This window comes from Pteronotus mesoamericanus, unplaced genomic scaffold (genome assembly GCF_021234165.1).
Source record: "Pteronotus mesoamericanus isolate MK-2021 breed Mesoamerican mustached bat unplaced genomic scaffold, CSHL_Meso_final scaffold_54, whole genome shotgun sequence".
In the NCBI taxonomy this organism is placed as follows: Eukaryota; Metazoa; Chordata; class Mammalia; order Chiroptera; family Mormoopidae; genus Pteronotus; species Pteronotus mesoamericanus.
In genome coordinates, this window is record NW_026555321.1 from 36,949,863 (window position 1) to 36,970,353 (window position 20,491).

The 20,491-nt window shown below is 39.4% G+C and overlaps 1 protein-coding gene across 14 annotated transcripts in view; it reads right to left on the minus strand.

Moving 5' to 3' along the window:
• The window catches only part of PBRM1 (polybromo 1), a 135,850-nt gene extending 115,398 nt beyond the window's left edge, over window positions 1–20,452 (minus strand). For 4 of the 14 annotated variants that reach the window (XM_054595644.1, XM_054595642.1, XM_054595646.1 and 1 more), the window contains exons 1-5: window positions 20,355–20,451; window positions 17,405–17,530; window positions 15,574–15,726; window positions 14,287–14,384; window positions 957–1,104 (exon numbers count right to left, since the gene is read on the minus strand). In XM_054595644.1, the coding sequence (XP_054451619.1) occupies window positions 957–1,104; window positions 14,287–14,384; window positions 15,574–15,726; window positions 17,405–17,452 (447 nt within the window). In that variant the 5' untranslated portion in view covers window positions 17,453–17,530; window positions 20,355–20,451. Of the gene's footprint in view, window positions 1–956; window positions 1,105–14,286; window positions 14,385–15,573; window positions 15,727–17,404; window positions 17,531–17,797; window positions 18,013–20,354 lie in introns of those variants that run through there. The other 10 variants (XM_054595639.1, XM_054595637.1, XM_054595638.1 and 7 more) reach the window with 8 other exon arrangements.
• Between the last annotated feature and the right edge of the window lie 39 nt (window positions 20,453–20,491).

The window sequence follows — 20,491 nt, forward strand, 5'->3', positions numbered from 1 at the left end:
ACAACTTCAAATGTCCCAACATTCGAATCATAGGGGTGTCAGAAGAAGAGGAAGAGCAAAAAATTGAAAACTTATTTGAAAAAATAATGAAGGAGAACTTCCCCAATCTGGTCAAGGAAAGAGACTTCCAGGAGATCCAGGAAGCTCAGAGAGTCCCAAAGAAGTTGGACCCAAGGGAGCACACACCAAGGCACATCATAATTACACTACCCAACATTAAAGATAAGGAGAGAATCTTCAAAGCAGCAAGAGAAAAGGAGACAGTTACCAGCAAAGGAGTTCCCATACGACTATCAGTTGATTTCTCAAAAGAAACCTCGCAGGCAAGAAGGGGCTAAAAAGAAGTATTCAAAGTCATGAAGGACAAGGACCTACATCCAAGACTACTCTACCCAGCAACACTATCATTTAGAATGGAAAAGCAGATAAAGTGCTTCCCAGGCATGGTAAAGTTAAAGGAGTTCATCATCACCAAGACCTTATTGTATGAAATGTTAAAGGGATTTATCTAAGAAAAAGAATATCAAAAACTATGAACAGCAAAATGACAACAAACTCACAACTATCAACAACGGAACCTAAAAAAAACCAAAAACTAAGTAAACAACTAGAACATGAACAGAATCACAGAAATGGAGATCAGAGGGGAAGGAGGTGGAGAAAATTGGGGAAAAAGGTACAGGGAATAAGAAGTATAATTCGCAGGTACAAAATAGACAGGGGGAAGTTAAGAACAGCATAGAAAACAGAGAAACCAGAAGCTTATATGTATGACCTATGTACATGAACTAAGGGGTGGGGAATGCTGGTGGGGCAGGTTGGCAGGGCAGAGGGGAATAAAGGGGAGGAAAAAAATGGGACAACTTTAATAGCATAATCAATAAAATATATATAAAATATTTTTTAAAAAAGCCAATTATCAAATTGGACACCTTTCAAATTTGATGCCTTCTTACCTTATAATATGCCTTTGCATTGTTAAAAAGCAGCTGGAAGTCAGCAGTCAGTAGATTAACATCATCATACTCTTCCATTTTCAGTTTCTGTTGGATTTTCATCAAGTCAATGGGCTGAGCAACCACTTCATAATAGTCTGGTTGATTTCTGTTATAATTTAATATTTTTTAAGAAAAGGTATTAATGCAAATCCTATAAAAAGCTGTATTTCAAATTATGTGTGGTGATGTCAATATTTCAAGTAATATAACACACTAGACTTAGTGCCATCAGCAGAACTAAAAGGAAATAAGAAAAGTAATATGCATATACAGACTCTTTTCAAAATATCTATCAGTGACATAAAAACCTAAATTAACATACGTGGTAGTCTTTGATATGTTAAATATTTAAGATTTGGGGTACCAACACTAAAACTGTGTCAACAGTATCTTCTGGAAATGAAAATTATTTATACTTTATGGTGTTCAATAGTGGCTTAAACAGGTATTTCAAAGCTCTTTACCAGTTTATGAAATCAATTGCCTATCTTTAGTTAGTGACCACAGAACTTTTTCAGCCAAGTACTATCAAGTGCCTAGTATCAATTACTAAAGTTATAAAGGAGAAACCTGAGGCCCTTGGCACAAGCAGCTGACCACAGATAAAAGGACATCAGACATATCTAAACACGACCAAACAATTAAAAAAACTAAAACACTTTGGGAATGATAAACACAAAATCCAGGAGCGTGATCACATACTGGAAGGGAAAAATAGCAGGGGACACACAGAAAACTTCAACAGTAGTTACCGTGATAATTTAAGTTGGGTTTCAGGTTCATGGATGTTTATTTTTTGTCCTTTCTGACTTTTTTCAAACAAAGTTCCAAGACACAAGTAGACCTTCTAAAAAATGATCTAGTAACTATTTTTCTCAATTCTCCCTTGGGGGTAGGTACTTAACTCCATTCCAGGTGTGAAAGAGATAAGATTACTTACAAAGAATGTCATGTTCATGAAAGCTTTAATATCTCTTGGGACCTTGGCTGACATGTCATGCATGTATACTTAATTTTTAAAAACTTTTTATTCTGACATAAAAGTTGCAGACTAGTATGAAGAATGCTTTTTTCTGAACCATTTGAGAGTGACATGTCCTATCACTTCTGAGTAGTTTAATGTATATTCCCTACAAACAAGGATCAGAGTTCAACTATCAATATCAGGAAATTAACTTTGATATAGTACCACAATCTAATCCTCAGACCCCCCCCCCCATATGTTTCCAACTGTTCCAAAATTGTCCTTTATGGCAAAAGGATCACCTCGAGTCACATGTTGCACTTAGTTATATTTCTTTAGTTTCCTTCATTCTGAAACAATTCCTCAGTCTTTCCTTGGCTTTCCTGGTGTTGATATTTTTGAAGATAACCAGCCAGTTATTTTGCAGAATATCCCTCAATTTGGGTTTGTCTGTTTTCCTGATAAGTTAATGCTTCTTTGGCAGGATTATGACAAAAATGATGGTGTATTTGTTTCACTGTATCATCTCAGCTGGCGTATGCTCTCAACTTGTCCCATTACTCAGTTGAAGTTGCTTTTGATCACATGAATATTGTGGTGTCTGCCAGTTTCTCAACTAAGTTACTCTTTTCCTCCTTGAGCTTTATGGATAGATACCTCCAGACTATGTAAAAGCCCATTCTTCATCAATTTATTCATTTATTTATAGTAATATGGATTCCTGTTTTATTCAGTGGATTAAAAATTACTATAATTTTTTAAAGTGATTGCATTTATTTTATTTTTAAGATTTTATTTATTTTTAGAGAAGGGAAGGGGGAGAAAGGGGGGGGGGGAGAGAAACATCAATGTGTGGTTGCATCTTGCACACCCCCTACTGGAGAACTATTCTGCAACCCAGACAAGTGCCCTACACTGGGAACGGAACTGGCAACCCTTTGGTTCACAGGTCAGCGCTCCATCCACTGAGTCACACCAGCTAGGGCTACTATAATAATTTTGAAGTTCAAACTGCTCCATGTTTGGCTAGCAGGAGTCCTTTCAAAATGGCTTTCATTTCTATGTCCTTTTCACATGTTCCCATCAACCATGCGGCACTTGCTTATTTTCTGGCACCATAAGATCTCAGAAGCTCATCTTGTACTTGCCCTTGAAATCAGAAATTTCCCCAAAGAACTATGGTTTATTTTAATGATAAATAGTATTTAAAAACCAAGACCAAAGTGCTAGGTGTGCTCATGTCTACTGAAGAAGAAGAATAAACTTAAGTTTTTTTAAATCCTTAACTACTTACAATTTGAGTAAACTATAAAATTAAGTATGAGGGGATAAAGGGAGTACTCAATCTGTTATTCAGAGAACATATAAGAACATAAAGGTCTCTGTGAGTACCCAACAAAGGTGCCAAGGGACTTGATATCCAAAACAGCTCTCTCCACCTGGGCCTGGTGGGCCAATGTTCACCGCTCCCTGCTAAGCCTTGGTTTTTAAATACCATTTACTTCCGCAGCCTCTCAGGCTTGAGTGATTATTTGTAGACAAGTGAGAACCCAATGAGGCCATGTACAGTAGTCCTTCTTTATTTCCAGTTTTGATTTCCATCGTTTCAGTTAACCATGGTAAACCACGGTCTTACAATATTAAATGGAAAATTCCAGAAATAAGCTTTAAGTTGCATTCTATTCATGCCACCCTGTTCCATCTTTCCCAGCACACAAATCATGCCTTCATCGAGAGGATCCACACTGTACACGACCTTCCCATTAGCCACTTAGTACCCAAGACTGTAATCATCAGACAGACTGCAGCAGTATTACAGTGTCTGTGTATAGGTAACCTTTACTTTACTTAATAGCCCCAAAGTCAAAGAGTAGTGATGCTGGCAATTCGGATATGCCAAAGAAAAGCTGTAAAGTGCTTCTGTTACGTGAAAAGGTGAAAATTAACTTAAATTAAGAAAAAAAAATTGAATGCTAAGGTTGCAAAGATCTATGAAAAGAATGAATCTTCTAACGCAGACCAGTGTGGCTCAGTTGGTTGGGCATCGTCCCACAAAGCAAAACGTCGCCAGCCAAGTGCTATTCCGAGTCAGGGCACATGCCTGGGTTATAGGTTCGGTCCCCATTCAGGGCCTTATGGAGGACAGCCAATTGATGTGTCTCTCCCTCTCCTCCTTCCCTTCCCCTCTAAATAAATTAATTAATTTTTTAAAAATGAATCTTCCATCTGTAACATTGTGAAGGAAAAAGAAATTCATGCTAGTTTTGCTGTCACATCTTAAACTCCAAAAGTTACAGCCACAGCACATGGCAAGTGCTTAATTAAGATGGAAAAGGCCTTACATTTGTGAGTGGAAGACATGAACAGAAAACATGTTCCAAATGACGGCAATGTGTTGCTCCAGAAAGCACTGAGACTATACAAAGACTTCAAGGGGACCCCTGAAACAAGTGACACCAAGCCATTTACTGCAAGTAAGGGTAGTTACACAAATTCAGGAATAGGTTTGGACTGAAAGATATAAATATTATCTGAGAGGCTACACCTCCAGATGAAGAAGCTGCTGCCTCACTACTGGCAGAACTGAAAACACTGATTAAGGAGAAAGGTATGTATGTACAGGAAAAACATACTGTATATGTAGGGTTTGAAACTATTCATGGTTTCCAGCATCCCCTGGGGATCTTGGAATGTATCCCTCATGGAAAGGAGGGAACCTAGTGTACCTAGAAAGGACACTATTTCCTGGACGCTACCCTAGAGGCTTCTCACAAACCTCCACAATTGCTACAGAAACAAAAAGGAGATAAGGATCCAACATTCCACTCTATATAATATAGTCAAAACACGTTCCCCCACTTTCAAAATAAAATAGCTCTACTAATTTTTCCCCTTTAAATCATCATACAGAAAAGCACTAAAAAGTATAAATTTGTCCTTATTTATCCAGAGTTGAAAGCACTGGTATTATTCTTGCAGACTTCTATGCACATGTAAACACAAACAGGATTGTGTAGTACATATTCTTTAATATCTGCTTTTCTATTTCAACAAAATATATGAGGGCACTCTTGCATATGGCTGCAGAACAGCCAAAGCAAAACTAAAAACTTTAAATGAGAAAAGTAAGAAACACCAGGCCTGATGTGCAGAGCCTGTGACTACACCATTTTCCCCTCTTCCCAGGTTTACAGCATTCTAAGCCTGCTGCCTAGGTAAAAAGATCATGTTCTTCAGCCTCACTGCAGCTACCAAATTCAAATTGAATTGGTTTTGGCCAATTCAAGAGCTGAAGCATGCTGTGTTCAGGACACAACTTTAACATGCCTTCTTTTTCCAATAGGCTGAAAAGTATTTGTGGACTCATCTCAGACCATGCAGACAAAGCTGACATCCCAAGGATAGCAGAATAAAAAGGCAGACAGTACTTGGACCATGAAAACTTCACAAAACTGGACTTTTACATGAAAGAAAGCAGTTTTTCTGCTTTCAGCCATTATTTGTATGTCCTGGTATAAGCAGCCTAATATACTAATCAAAACCAAGTCTCAAACTGAGATTCAAACTGTGTAGCTCAGAGCAATACTACCTCCCATGAACTCTGAGAAAACACACATATTCCACATAAGAGCAGAGATTCCAGAGACGCACAGCACTGGGAGAAGGTGGCAATGCTCACAGGCATCATATCATGGATGCTGGAAGACAATGTTCCAGCACCGAAGGCCTGTATCCTCTGCCCCTCAGCACTAGCCTGCCAGTTGAAAGCAGGCAGCAGAAGGGCAGTCTTTTCATGAGGGGTCTGTGTACTCTAGCACGATGTTGTTTCTCTACATAACATATTGGTTAAGAACACAGGCTTCAGAATGAGAAAAACTTAAGACTGAATTCTGGTTATCTTTTAGTAGTTCTGAAAACTTTAGCAAGTTCTCACCTATAAACTACAATAATACAAGTTAAAACTAAGATCTGAAAAGTGCTTGGCACTATGTCTAGCATGTCTAGCTTTTAGTATCATATGCTAAAAAAATAACAACTTTTAAAAGACTATTAATAATAAACCAACTGAAACCTGGAAATGGTTACCTCATTTTAAAAACAGTCCCTCTTTTATGGCCATCACTAAGTCACAGGGCCCTTTCTTCTAATTTGGAATGGTAACATGACATTCTTAGGGATTCGGCTCTTTGAAGTGAGAAGTTTGCCTTCAACTCAACTTGTAGCTTGTTGGCTACTCACTGGGGCATCAACAGTCACAATTAAAATTACTTTTAAAATTAACTCATTATATTAGTTTCCTATAGTTGCTGTAAAAAAATTACCACAAACCTAATGGCCTAAAACAACACAAACTAATCTTAAAGAAGTTCAAAATGGATGTCACTGGGCCAAAAAGCAAGGTGTTGGCATTCTGGAGGATCTGTGAAAGAATCAATTTTCTTGCCTTTTTCAGCTTCCAGTGGCCGCCATTCTTTGGCTTATAGTCCCTTCCTCAATCATCAAAGCCAGGAATATAGTATCTTGAAGTCTCTCTTTAATTCATCTGTTTCCCTCTCCCCTATTTAAGGACTTTGGGCCGATCTAAATAATTCAGGATAATCTCTCAATTCAAAGTAAATTGATTAACAAGACTTTGGAGACTTCTGGTCAGGATAGCAGTCTAGGCTGACATGGCTCACCTGTTCTCACAACCACATCAAAATTACCACTAAAATATAGAACCACCATCCCTCAGAAACATCAGAAATCAAGCTGAATGGAAGTCTGACAACTACAGAATTAAAGGAACCACATGCATCCAGAATGGTAGGAGGTGCATAGATGTGGAACAGGCTGGCCCCACACCCACGCAGATAATAATTTGGAAAGGATATCTCAAGAACGAGGAGTCCCAGACTCACACCAGGCCCACCAGCCCAGGGTTCTAGTGCCAGGAAGAAAAGTCCCCACAGCTGGCTGCAAAAACCAACGAAGACTGAGCTGGTTGAAGACACTGTTGGAACCCAAGCAATTCCTTTTAAAGAACCCACACATGGACTCACCTACTCAGACTTACTCCATCTGATCTCCAGGACAGCAGTAGCAGCTTAAAAGGCAACAGTGGTATACAGGGAGAAACTGAAATGTATGAAATCAAGGCAAGCAGAGGCCAATGTCCCTTTGCTAACCCTCCCCCCGCCCCCAACAGAGCTGGTACCATATCTGAGGCTCCATCAACCTGGTTAATACTGTTTGACTATCCTGGAGATCCCCAGAGGCCCACCCAAGCTACTTTTCCATAAGAATGGCTGGTCTTGGCTCCTATATCCTATCAAACAAGCAAAAGCTGGCTTCAGTGAGCCTTAGCGACAGCCAGATTAGATTCCCAGCTTGGCTACCCCTGGGAATAGCCAAGCCCAGCACAAGCAGCAGCCATCTCAGATTGCTTTAAAGCTCAAGCAGGGTGTGCCGGGCAAAACACCAGTAGGAGCGGACCTTGGCCCGCACCACCCAGGAAACCCCAGGGCCAGTGCACCTGGTGGACAGCTAGAGATCATGTCCAAGCACCTGCACAGCTGATCCTCCAAGGAGGGCAAAAAGAGATTGGTAGTCAGTGGTCACAGACCGTCCTTGCAGCTGACTGGCCTCGGTAGATCTCTCCCATTGATCTATCAACAGCAATTAAGGCTGAACTACAAAAGGAGGGCATACTAAGCACATACAAAGGGCGCCCCTTGAGTACCCAGCTTGAGTGACTAGGGAGGCTGTGACACTGGACCTTACAGGACACCTACTACATTAGGCCATGCTACCAAGACATGGAGTCATAGCAGCTCTACCTAATACATAGAAACACAAAGGGAGGCTTCCAAAATGAGGAGACAAAGAAACATGGCCCAAATGAAAGAACAAATCAAAACTCCAGAAAAACATTTAAGCAAATAGAGATAAACAAGGTATCAGATGCAGAGTTCAAAACACTGGTTATTAGGACGCTGAAGGAACTTAGTGAGGACCTCAACAGCATAAAAAAAGACCTAGACAGAAACAAAGTATACACTAATTAAAATAAAGAACAATTTACACTCTCAGGGAAACAACCGTAGAGTGAACAAAGCTGAGAATCCAATCAATGATACTGACATAAGGAAGCAAAAAGCAACTAAGCAGAACAAGAAGAAAAAAGAATCCAAAAAAATGAGGATAGTATAAACAGCCTCTGGGACTATGCCAAGAGGTCCAACATTCACATCATAGGGGGGCCAGAAGAAGAGAAAGAGCAAGAAATTGGAACTCTCTTTGAAAAAATAGGGAAAGAAAACTTCCCTAATTTTGTGAAGGAAACAGACATGCAAGTCCAGGAAGCACCAAAAGACCCAATTTTGATGGATGCAAAAAAGCCCACTTCAAGACACATCAAAATTAAAAGGCCAAAGGTTAAAGATAGAGAGACTCTTAGAAGCAGCAAGAGAAATGATGTTACTTACCAGATTGTTTACAGATGGGAGGGGGGAGGAGAATGGGTGAAGGGGTTAAGTACAAATAGGTAGTTACAGAATAGCCATGAAGATGTAAAGTACAGCATATGAAACAAAGTAGCCAGAGAATTTACACACATGACCCATGGACATAAACAATGGTTGGGGGATTGCCAGAGGGAGTAGAGGGGGCGAAGTGGGGGAGGGGGCAAAGGGGAAAATCAGGACAACTGTAACAGCATAATCAATGAAATAGAATTTTTAAAAAAGTAAAGTAACAAACTTAACTTCTCTTTGCAATGTAATCCAACATATTCACAGGTTCCAGGAATTAAAACATGGACATATTTGGGAGCCATTATTCTGTCTACCACATGTATATGTTTTTAAATCATTCTTAGAGCGGGGAACAAGAAAGGAGAACAAAGGTGAGGAAAGAGAGGTTAGGGGAGAGAAGGGGGAGAGACAGAGAGAAAGAAAGAGAGAGAGAAAAAGGGAAAGAGGGATGGAAGAATGATTGGTTGGTTGTCTCCTGTAGGTGCCTGAATGGTGATTAAACCAGCAACCTAGGTAGATGCTCTGACTGGGGATCAAACCTGCAATCTTTTGGTGCACGGAACAACGCTCCAATCAACTGAGCCATCCAGCCAGGGATATATATGTTTTCTGAACAAGTAACTTCAATTGCCAGAAGGAGAAGGGAATAGTGATGTTCTGACAGTGAGAGGAAGAAAAGCTCTAGTCAGGGGAACATAGCCTCTGCAGGGAGGTATGTACAGGTGCATAACAGGGCCACCAATTTGTTTGGCTTCACTGGATCACAGGAGTCAAGCCCACAAGTAAGGGGGAAAAGAGAGAAAACAAGTGAAAATAATCATTGTGGCCTTTCTGCACATTTTGAAAAATTAATTCCTCTTAATTATGATAGCTATAACTTCAATGCTGGTACCTTAAAGGTTATTATTTTTAAATTATATTTTATTGATTATAATATTATAGTTGTCCCAATTTTTCCCTTTGCCCCCTTCATCCAGCACCCCCACTTCCTTCAGGCAATCCCCACACCATTGTTCATGTCCATGGGTCATGCATATAAGATCTTTGGCTACTCCATTCCCTATACTGTACTTTACATCCCCATGGCTATTCTGTAACTACCTATTTGTACTTACTAATCTCCTCACCTCTTCACCCTTTCTCCCACAACTCTCTCCCATCTGGCAACCATCCAAACACTCTCCGTATCCATGATTCTGTCTCTGTCGTAATTTGCTGTTTGTTTTTTAGATTCAGTTGTTGATAGATACACATTTAATGCCATTTTATTGTTCATAGTTTTGATCCTCTTTTTCTTAAATAAGTCCCTTCAACATTTCCGATAATAATAGCCTGGTGATGATGAAGTTCTTTAGTTTTTTTCTTGTCTGGGAAGCTCTTTATCTGTCCTTAGATTCTAAATGGTATCTTTGCTGGGTAGAACAATCTTAGCTGTAGGTACCTGCTTTTCATAACTTATGAATGTCCTGCCAGTCCCTTTTGGCCTGCAAAGTTTCTTTTGAGAAATCAGCTGACAGTCTAATGGGAACTCCCCATTAGGTAACTAACTGCTTTTCTCTTGGTGCTTTTAAGATTCTCTCTTTATCTTCAAACTTTGGCCTTTTGATTATAATGTCCTGCAATGGGCCTCTTTGCATCCATCTTGTTTGGGGCTCTCAGTGCTTCCTGGACTTGCATGTCTATTTCCTTCACCAAATTAGGGAAGTTTTCTTTCATTATTTTTCAAATAGATTTCCAATTTCTTGCTCTTCCTCTTCTTCTGGCAGCCCTATGATGTGAATGTTGGAAACCTTGAAGTTGCCTCATAGGCTGCTTACACCATCCTCATTTTCTGGATTCTTTTTTCTTCTTGCTGTTCTGATTGGATGTTTTTTGCTTCTTTATGTTCAAAATCATTGATGTGATTCTCAGTTTCAACCACTCTACTGCTGTTTCCCTGTAAATTGTTCTTTATTTCAATAAATGTATCCTTTATTTCTGACTGGATTTTTTTATGCTGTTGAGGTGCTAAGTTCCTTTAGCATCCTAATAACCAGTGTTTTGAACTCTGCATCTGATAAATTGTTTATCTCCATTTTGCTTAAGTCTTTTTCTGGGGTTTTGATCTGTTCTTTCATTTGGGTCATATTTCTTTGCCTCCTCATTTTGTCAGTCTCCCTGTGTTTGTTTCTATGCATGAGATAGAGCTGCTATGACTCCGTATCTTGGTAGCATGGCCTAATGCAGTAGGTGTCCTGTAGGAGGTATCCTCCCCTATCACTCAAGCTGGATAGTGTAAGCGCGACCTTCATGTGGGCTAAGAATATCCTCCTCTTGTAGTTGAGCCTTAATTGCTGCTGACAGGTCAATAGGAGGGATTTACCCATGCCAGTCAGCTACAAAGACGGGCTGTGACCACTGACTACCAATCTCTGCCTGCAGAAGAGGATCAGCTGCGCAGGGGTAGGGTGGCATTTCTCTGATGTAGTCTGTAGCTTGTACACGGTGCACAGGCTCTGGGGTTTCTTGGGTGGTGCAGGCCAAGGTCAGCCCCCACCTGTGTTGTGCCTAGGACCACCCTGTACAAGCTATAAAGCAATCTGAGATGGCTATTTGTGCTGGACTTGGAGTTTCCCTGGTGAAGCCAAGCTGCAAATCTAGGCTAATGCTGCTAGTGCCCAGCCTGGGGCCACTTAGCAAGAAGTACAGGGTTTGGGGGCTCACTGAGGCTGGCTGTTGCTTATTTAAGAGGATTTAGGAAGTTGTGAAGCATGAGCCATGACCATCCATTCATATGTAAAAGACACCGGTAACAGCTTGGGTGGGCCCAAAAGTTGGGTGAGCTCAAAAGCTGGGTGAGATGGCTAGTCAGGGGATATCCAGGGCAGGGCATACTTAGCCAGGTTGATGGAATCTCAGATTTGGCACTGTCCTGCTGGCTTTGTGGCTCTGTTGGGGGAGGGTTCAGAAAAGGGACAGTGGCCTCTGCCTGCATTTCTGTCCAGGAGAAAGCTGTCCCCAAGCTCTTGTCTTGATGATAGTCACTTTAGTTCCTCCTCTTATGCCACTGGTGCTTTTCAAGTTGCTTCCGGAGCTCAGAGGGAGTGATTGAGTTTGAGTAAGTCCGTGTACAGATTGCTTAAAGGGAACTGCTTGTGACTCCAAAAGTTTCTTCCATCGACTCAATCCCCACTGGTTTTTGCAGCCAGAAGTTATGGGGATATAATAAATATCTTCCTGGCACTGGTTCCCTGGGCTGGGGGCCCTGGTGTGGGTCTAGGACTCCTCATTCCAGATGCATCCCTCTCAAATTTTTATCCACCACACGTGGATGTGGGACTAGCCTGTTTTGTGTCTCCAACCTCTTACCAGTCTGAATACATACAGTTTCTTTAATTCCGGAGAATGGCTGTTAATTTTTTAAAATATGCTTTACTTTGAAGGAACTAGAGAAAAAACAAACTACCCCAAAGACAGCATAAGGAAATAATATAAAAAGCAGAGATAAATGAAACAGAGAATAGATAATTTTAAAAGCCAACTAGGAACTGTTTTTTTTGAAAAGATAAAATTGACAGACCCTTTGATTAACTGAGAATAAAATCAGAAATGAAAGAAGGTACATTATAACCAATGTTACAGAAATAAAAAGGATAAGAGATTATGAACTGTATACCAATAAATTGGATAGCCTATAAGAAATTTAAAAATTCCTACGAACATACAAACTACCAAGACTGATGATAAGAATTAGAAAACCTGAATAGACATAGAACAAGTATGGAGACTCAATCAGTCATCGAAGTCTCCTGGCAAAGAAAAGCCCTGGATCTAATTACTTCATAGGTGAATTCCCCCAAATATTTAAAGAACACTATCCTTCTCAAACTTTTCCAAAAAATTGTAAGGGGGAAAACTTACTTATTCCGTGAGGCCAGCAATTCCCTGATAGCAAAGCCAGATGAAGACACCATAAGAAAACTACAGATCAATATCCCTTATGAACACTGATGCAAAAATCCTCAACAAAATATTAGCAAAATGAATTTGATAGCATATTAAAAGGATTATATACCATGACCAAGAAGAATTTATTCCTGGAATGCAAGTGTGGTTCAATCTAGAAAAATTCATAAAAGTAATGCATCTATTAACAGAATGAAGGAAAATAATGACATGATGGTCTCAATTAATACAAAGCATCTGACAAAACTCAACATCCTTTCACCACAAAAACTCTAAATAAATTAGGTATAAATGGAAACCACCTCAAAGTAGTAAAGTCCATATCTGAAAAACCCATAGTTACCATCATTCTCAAAATGGTGTAAGACTGAAAACTTTTCCTCTACGATTAGGATCAGGGCTAGAATGCTTACTCTCGACGTTTCATTGGAACATAATACTGGAAGTCCTAGTCAGAACAATTAGGCAATGAAAAGAAACAATAGGTATCTACCAAATTGTGAAGAAGTAAAATTATCTCTGTTCACAGATGACAGGATCTTACATGCAAAATCCTAAAGATTACACACACACACACACACACACACACACTAGAACTAATAAGCAAATATAGTGAAGTTGCAGTATACAAAATCAATATACAAAAAAATCAGTTGCATTTCTATACACTAATAATGAACAATCCAAAAAGGAAATTAAGAAAACAATTCTATTTATAATAGCATCAAAGAAAATAAAATACACAGGAATAAACCTAACTATATAGGTGACTTATATGCTGAAAAATTACATACTTCTGTAAGAAATTAAAGAAAACACCAATAAATGGAAAGATATCTCATGTTCATGAACTGAAAGTTAACATTGTTAAGACACCAATACTACCTAAAGCGATCTACAGTTTCAACACAATCCTTATCAAAATCCCAACAGCATTTTTTGATGATACAGAAAAGTCAATCCTGAAATTCACATAGAGAGTCCCAAATAGCCAAAATAATCTTGAAAAAGAACAAAGTTGGAAGACTGCCAGGTTCACCCATAAATTAACCATCAGAGGACTCACTTTTTTATTTCCAAACTTACTATAAAACTGCAAGTGTAGCAAAGATGTAGAGTAACTGGAACCTTTGTAGACTGTTGGTGGAATGTAGAATGGTGCAGCAATTATAGAAAACAGTCTGGGGATTCCTCAAAAAACAGGATTACTATAGATCTAGCAATCCTAATTCTGGGTATACAGTATATCTAAAAGAACTGAAAACAGCATCTCAAAGAGGAATTTGCACACCCATATTCACTGCAGCATTACTCACAATAGCTAAGAGGTGGAAGCAACTCAAACGTTTATCAAGGGATGAATGGATAAAGCAAATAATGGAATATTATTCAGCCTTAAAAAGAAAGGTGATCCTGTCACATGGATGAATCTTGAGGGCATTAAGCTCAGTGAAATAAGCCAATCACAAAAGGATAGCACTACATGATTCCACTTATTTGATGGCTCTAAAGTAGTCAAATGCATAGAAACAAAAAAGTGCAATGGTGGTTGCCAGGGGTTGGGAGGGAGAAATGGGGAGCTGTTCAGTGGATATAGAGTTTCAATTTTACAATACGTACAACAATGTGAACATACTTAACACTTACTGAACTGTATTCTTAAAATGGTTAAGATTGTAAATTTTATGTTGTGTATTTTTTTAACACAAGAAAAAATTTTAAATATGCTTCACTACATCTTGACAACTAAAACAAATTTGACCTCACTGTCATTTAAGCCATTCCTTTCAAGAGAAAATAAATTACCAAATACTTTAAAACGCTGACCCAAAAATATATTCCTCCCACTCACCTTCCAACTCACCTTCGCTTCGGTGCCCTAATGAAGAGTTCACAGAGAAGCCTGCCCTGTTCATCCTTATAGTCCCGGATGGTGTTGTAGAGTTCATGACACACAGCAATCTACACATTGGAAAAAGAGAAAAATCACAAGAAAATTGAGTAGAAAGCCAGTGTACGCATACGCATTATCTTTAATAAAAACATATTCATAAAAGGCAGGTAGATAAATAAAAGGACAAATCCTCAAATTACCATACGTGAACCCAAGTCTCAAATATGCTGACAGTATCTCTATTTAAAATAATTTAACTGCCCTGGCCCAGTTGCTCAGTTGGTTGGAGGGTTGTCCTGTACCAAAAGATTGCGAATTCAATTTCTGGTGAGGGAACATATGTTGCAGGTTCAATCCCCAGTCAAGGCATGTGCAGGAGGCAATCAATCGATGTTCCTCTCCCCCCCCCGCCCCCGTACCCCCATCCTCTCTCTAAAAGCAATAAACGTATCCTCAGGTGAGGATTAAAAAAATAGATAAAAATAAAATTTGATAAATGTCTTGATATCTTTCATCACATTTATGCAACTGGTGACTTCTTTTATAACTAAATCAGTTTATATTCTCTGGCTTAAAATCATTTAATACTGGGGCTTCTTACTACTCAGAAAATAAAATTTAAACTCTAACACTGCCCACAGAGTATGTAGAATAACTACATACCAGTGCTGCGCATACTTTGCTAGTCTCCTCCCACTTGACTATCTCTCTATAATCGTAACACACCACACTCATTCATGACCCAGCTTCTCTGCTTGGAACATTTTTCCTGAGAGCTCCACAGTGCCAGTGCCTTCTCATCACAGAGACCTGAAAGTTTGGGCCAAAAGATCCCAAACCACCCAAACTTTTCTTCTTAGCACTTACCACTAGCTGAGGGTACTTTACTGATTATTAATTTGTTCACCAGTTTATGTTCTGCTTCCCCCATACTAGAATGTAAGCTCTGTGTGAAAAATTGGCTTGTCTTACACATAGCTGTATCCTAATCACCAGAACAGTACTTGGTATAGGACAAGCACACAGTTATTTGAGTTACTATATAATGGCACATACTGATATTCTTTATTATTTCATAATATTAATGTATATTACTACTGTAAGATTTCTAGCTAAATATATACTTTTCAAGGTTGAGAATATCAAGCAACAGGAAAAAGAAATGGAGAGGGCTTGCATATTAACCACTTATCACTAAAAGAAGGATAGGGAATTGTAGGAAAAGTAGGCAGAAACTGTGTGATCCAAGTTACTCACAGGATCTACAGTTGGAAGATTGGAAAGTCTCCTCCTTTTCCTGCTTGGGCCTGGTGTAGACACAGAATGGTGTCCATCATCAAAGTCCCCGCTGACACTACTGGAAGGGGAGGTTGCTCTTCTTCTTTTGGAACCCATGGAATCCAACTTCTTCTATAAGAAATAATTTTCAATGTTCTTATATTTAAATTTAGACTCTGTCACCAAGCCCTCAGCTGGCCACCTAATATCAAGCCTCTGGTTCATTCAGGAAGATATTTTAACCGTGGCAAAGAAGCCTGACTAACTGGGATATTTTTCAATGAACGTTCTAGACCTTGTTGCTTTAGTCCCTTCATTTACCAAAATGCTATACTTTCGACTTGGAGAGGACAAATTCAGGAAACATGTTCTCATTTGTGTACCAACAATTTTAAATAATTCAAACAGTTCTGGCCTCAAAATACCCTGGACTGGTGTCTGAAAGCCCACATGCAATGGTACAACAGTGTGCTGGAAGTTTAGACCCCTCAGCCCCTGAGGAAGGTAGGCAAGCCTTGGGGATAGAAGCCCCAAGGAGTCACCTCTGGAGTCAGCAGCCTTATCTGTTTTCCCCAGGGTTCCTTAGAATTACAGCCACTTTCCAGGTGGGCCATGAGGTGAAAAAGAACAGGAATCTGCGCCTGAGGCCAGTGAGTAGCACAAAAAGTTAGAGGAACAAAGGACAATTAACCTTCTAGCATTTTAGATGAACCCTAAAATTAACAAAATGAGAATGACTTTTCTACATTCATTAAAGAGGGACCCAAATGACATATCCCTGGAAAACACTTAATGTGACTTGCTGTACCTGTGCCAAAATAGCAAAATTGTGCTTTGAAACTTTTCTCTCAAACCAGGCTAACCTCCTTTTCACTTCTATGAGGTTATTCTACCCCTGCAAATTATGAAATCATAGCTTTAAGTTTCAGCAGATGATCTGGAAGAGCACCTCAGAGTTGAGTGTTTAGATCCTGCTCAGCCTTTTATAAACTTGCCCTCAGTTTCAGGCAGGTTAAGTAACTAACTTCAACACTTTACACTTAACACTTAACAACTTTACACTTTACACTTAACACTTAACAACTTTACAAATATATACATTTGACTATTACACAAGAAATGTAATCACTGGGATGATCTGCTACATCTAGAGGGGAAGGTGTATACCAAGAAGGTCCTACAATGCTTATACAATTTAACAACAGTATCGAATAGTATGTTGTGATTTTAAAGGTCTTTCTCTAACACTAAAATAAAAAACTGATCCCAGTTTCACTCATCAAAATTCAATTTTAGAAACTAAAACAGTGCACCTGAAAGAAGGGGTTGCTAATAGTATGGAGAGGTAAACTGGGGATCTTGAGGGAATGAAAGCAGGAACAAAACCAACCAACAAATAAACGATTCTGGTATGCAACAAAAAAACAAGAGTCTCCTATCTCTTCTTTCAACAGTCTATATGGTATTTGAAAACATAGCCCTCCATGAAGATGTTCATCTAGGGTTTGCTTGTTACACAGTACAATAGTTTGCAGTTGGCTACAACCGGCTAAAAGCTCAAAGGGCTTAAGCCAGGACAGCCAAGTTTTGATTTTTGTTTTATAAAAGGCTGATAAAACTGTCCTCAATCATTAAGATGAAGAAACTAAGGACCAACTCTTTGTAAACAATCGATAGCAACGACACAAGTGAATTTGATAAACATGAGGAGGGAATCTTTATGAAAAGGATAATAAAATTTAAGAAAGGTGGAAGGGAAAAGACAAGGAAGAACAGAAAAGGGAAAGAGTGTAGATGATCAGTAATTTACCAGCTTTACCAGAGCACAACCAGCGCCTCGAAAAGCCAGTCTCCTCATTATGTCTGTAGGCCAAGTGAAGCCAGTGGGAGAAGGCAGGGCTTTAAAAGTGCTGATTCAGTGTTAATATATTCAAAACTGAAAGAGAAGAACAAGACAGAGAAAGGGGAAATAAAAAAGAAGGGTCAGAAGAAGTAAATAAGGAGAGGAATAGATAGAAAACATTCAAGTAGAACTGCTAAGGAAAGATAAGAACTGGAGAAAACAGGCGTATGTTTTCTTGTGCCAATGAAACTAACTGCTACAAAGGCTCAGGCATTAAAAGTACCTCACATTTCTTCCATTTTAAAACCAAATGCTTTTCATGGGCTTAAAGATGACTCACTGAGGTTCCCCTTTACTCACATGGAATGACTGTCAATTCCAGGAATGAAGCATGCCTGCCCAAATGCCCCCCAGTCAATGAGAGCAGAGTTCAATCACAGAGCTGGAATGGAGAGTGAACACATGTGGAGGGCTCACATGTGACACCAAGTGTTGGCAAGCTAGAACAAACCAAGAATGGCTCATGTGAGCAAAGTATGGAAAACTCCTCTTCCCCCCAACATTTCTTTCCAAAAGTCCTATCAGCCTTGGGAAGACTCCATACACAAGTGTAGGATGGTTAAGGGGGGGAAAAAAAAAGCCTTCAACTTTGGCAAGAGGTCAAAATTACATTAACAAATAATCCACTGAAAATGAAATGACAAAAAAATATAAATCATTTGGGGGAGGGTGTATAGCTTAGGTCATACAATATCCAAAATCCCTTTAATCATTAATTTACTTCAGTAAGAAAAAGATACAACTTAATTGTAACTTTTTAATGTTTTCTTACTCAAAAGACACATTTTCAAATTTATTTTAGAAGTTTGGCAAGAAAGGCACTGTAGTCAGGTGGGTGGGAGGAGTAACAGAACCTGAGCTCAGCAGACAAGAGTCCCAGTTCTCCCACCTCTAATTATCTTATTTGATATTGCTTGAGTCACAACCTCTCAGATTCATTTACTCGTTTCTAAAATGAGAACGGTAAAGAGTACATGTCTACCTGGGATTGTTGTGACAGTGAAATTTATGTGAAATCATTTTGAAACTTCAAAGTACAACAAAAATGTTAAGTTTCGACTTTAGAATTGCATGTTCCCTGGGCACAGAAACAGAATTTTATTCATTTCGTAGCCTTTGGTTACAGAATAATATTTGGTATAGTTTGGGCAATCAACTTATGTTTTTAATAAATGTATTAAAAGAGCACTTAAAGGGAAACTTTAAAAAGCTTGCGGAGTTCAAAAAGCCTATAAGCATCCCTTCAGCAATTCTTTTTCCATAAGAGGAAAGTAGATTCCAAAGCTGAAGTACGTTTTAAAACGGCATTTTAGACAAGGTTACATGTCCTAAAAGTCTGATAACCAATGATAAATTACAGCAAAGAATAACTTTGTAACTCATAACTGGAAAAATATTTACTCAGTATAGCCAACTGGTATATTTTGACAGTTGATAAATTTTAAGTACTCTCCTGTATTCCTAGTGATATTTAATACTGTAATACATTCTTAAACAAAAATTGTGGAAAACATGATTCAAAGGGAAAAAAAATCACTTAAAATTACTTCTGAGAGAAAAACCACCCTTAACATTAGCTTTCACAGCTTTCAGCATTTATTCTATGACTTGGTTGCGCCCCCTTTTTTTTTTTTTAACAAAAGCTTTAGCAAACTGTATGTATTATTTTGCAGCCTGTGTTTTAACTTACGGAAGATTCTTCCAAGTCAACATTTTTCCATATGACGCTTGATGGCTTGATAATTGCCTAATGTACAGATACACCAAAACTTACTAATCCTGGGGATTTGGGTAGAATATTAATATTTGAGGTATTCTGGACACTCTCAAAGCCAAAGAAAGTGGTCAACACACTTCAATTTATCCACACACATCTGTTACTGTTTTAATTTTAAAACACTCCTTCAATAGATATTTTCCACTCTTTCTTTCAATCTTAAAATATGAGCAATCTGTTAACAAGTAATAAAATATTATACTACTCTCTTATATTTGTATTTAGTTTGCTTCTAGTTGATATTTGGAAAAAGAGTGCACTTGAAATTTTTTTTAAAAACCCTAAAAATCATTTTTGAGGAGACCTACTTTAAAAGTAAGTTAACAAAAATATTTTACTTCAATATATGCTTCTATATTTATAATTTATATACCCACTATAGCCTGCATTTGTCACTTGTTTTTCAGGATTTCTTTTACATTTTTGCCAATCTTTGTTCCCCTTTCAGTCACCAATAGCTACCCTATAATGACAAACTATGCTTCTCTTTCAGTAAAAAATTTTTGAGATGGAAAAATTTAAAAATCAGAAATATACAGTTTAAAAACTTCGACTTTGTGGTGTTGCAGATAAGAAACTTAAATATCTGGCGCCTACTATACATGCAAGTCCCACTGATAAAAAATACTCGCTCTGAACAGTCATCTGGAAAAAGCAAAAAAAAAAAAAAATCACTATTAAGTTTGTGTCTCGACCCTCAAGAAACAACAAAAAAAAGAAGGCCCTGACCTGCTTTCCCGACCTGTCACTGGCATGGGGATGGGGGAAGAACTAAGGGAAACGCTGATAGCTTTGCAGCCTCACGCAAGGAGCAATTGACCAGCCACCCCGGGCGGGAAAGAAGGGCACGGGGAGTTTCCGGGCCGCGGCGCGCCTTTGTCCTGTCCGACAGGTGTTGCAAGCCGGCCGGGCCCGTCGCGAAGCCCGCCGCCTTGCCCCGCCCCGCGCCCCTGGCCTGACCAGCACGTCTCCACAGTCGGGGCGGGGCCTCCGCCGCAGCTCCCGCCCGCCCGGGCCCACACAAAGGCCCGGGAGCCGGCCGAAGAGGAACGGCCCCGCCCGTCCCAGGCCCGGCCTTACCCAGCCGCTCCGCCGCCTGCAGCCCCGGCCGCGGTCCCCGACCGCCACGCCCCGCCCTGTGGCCGCCACGGCTGCTGCTATTGCTTCTCCGGTCGCGACCGCTGCCGTCGCTCCAGCACCCGCCGCCCTCACCGCCC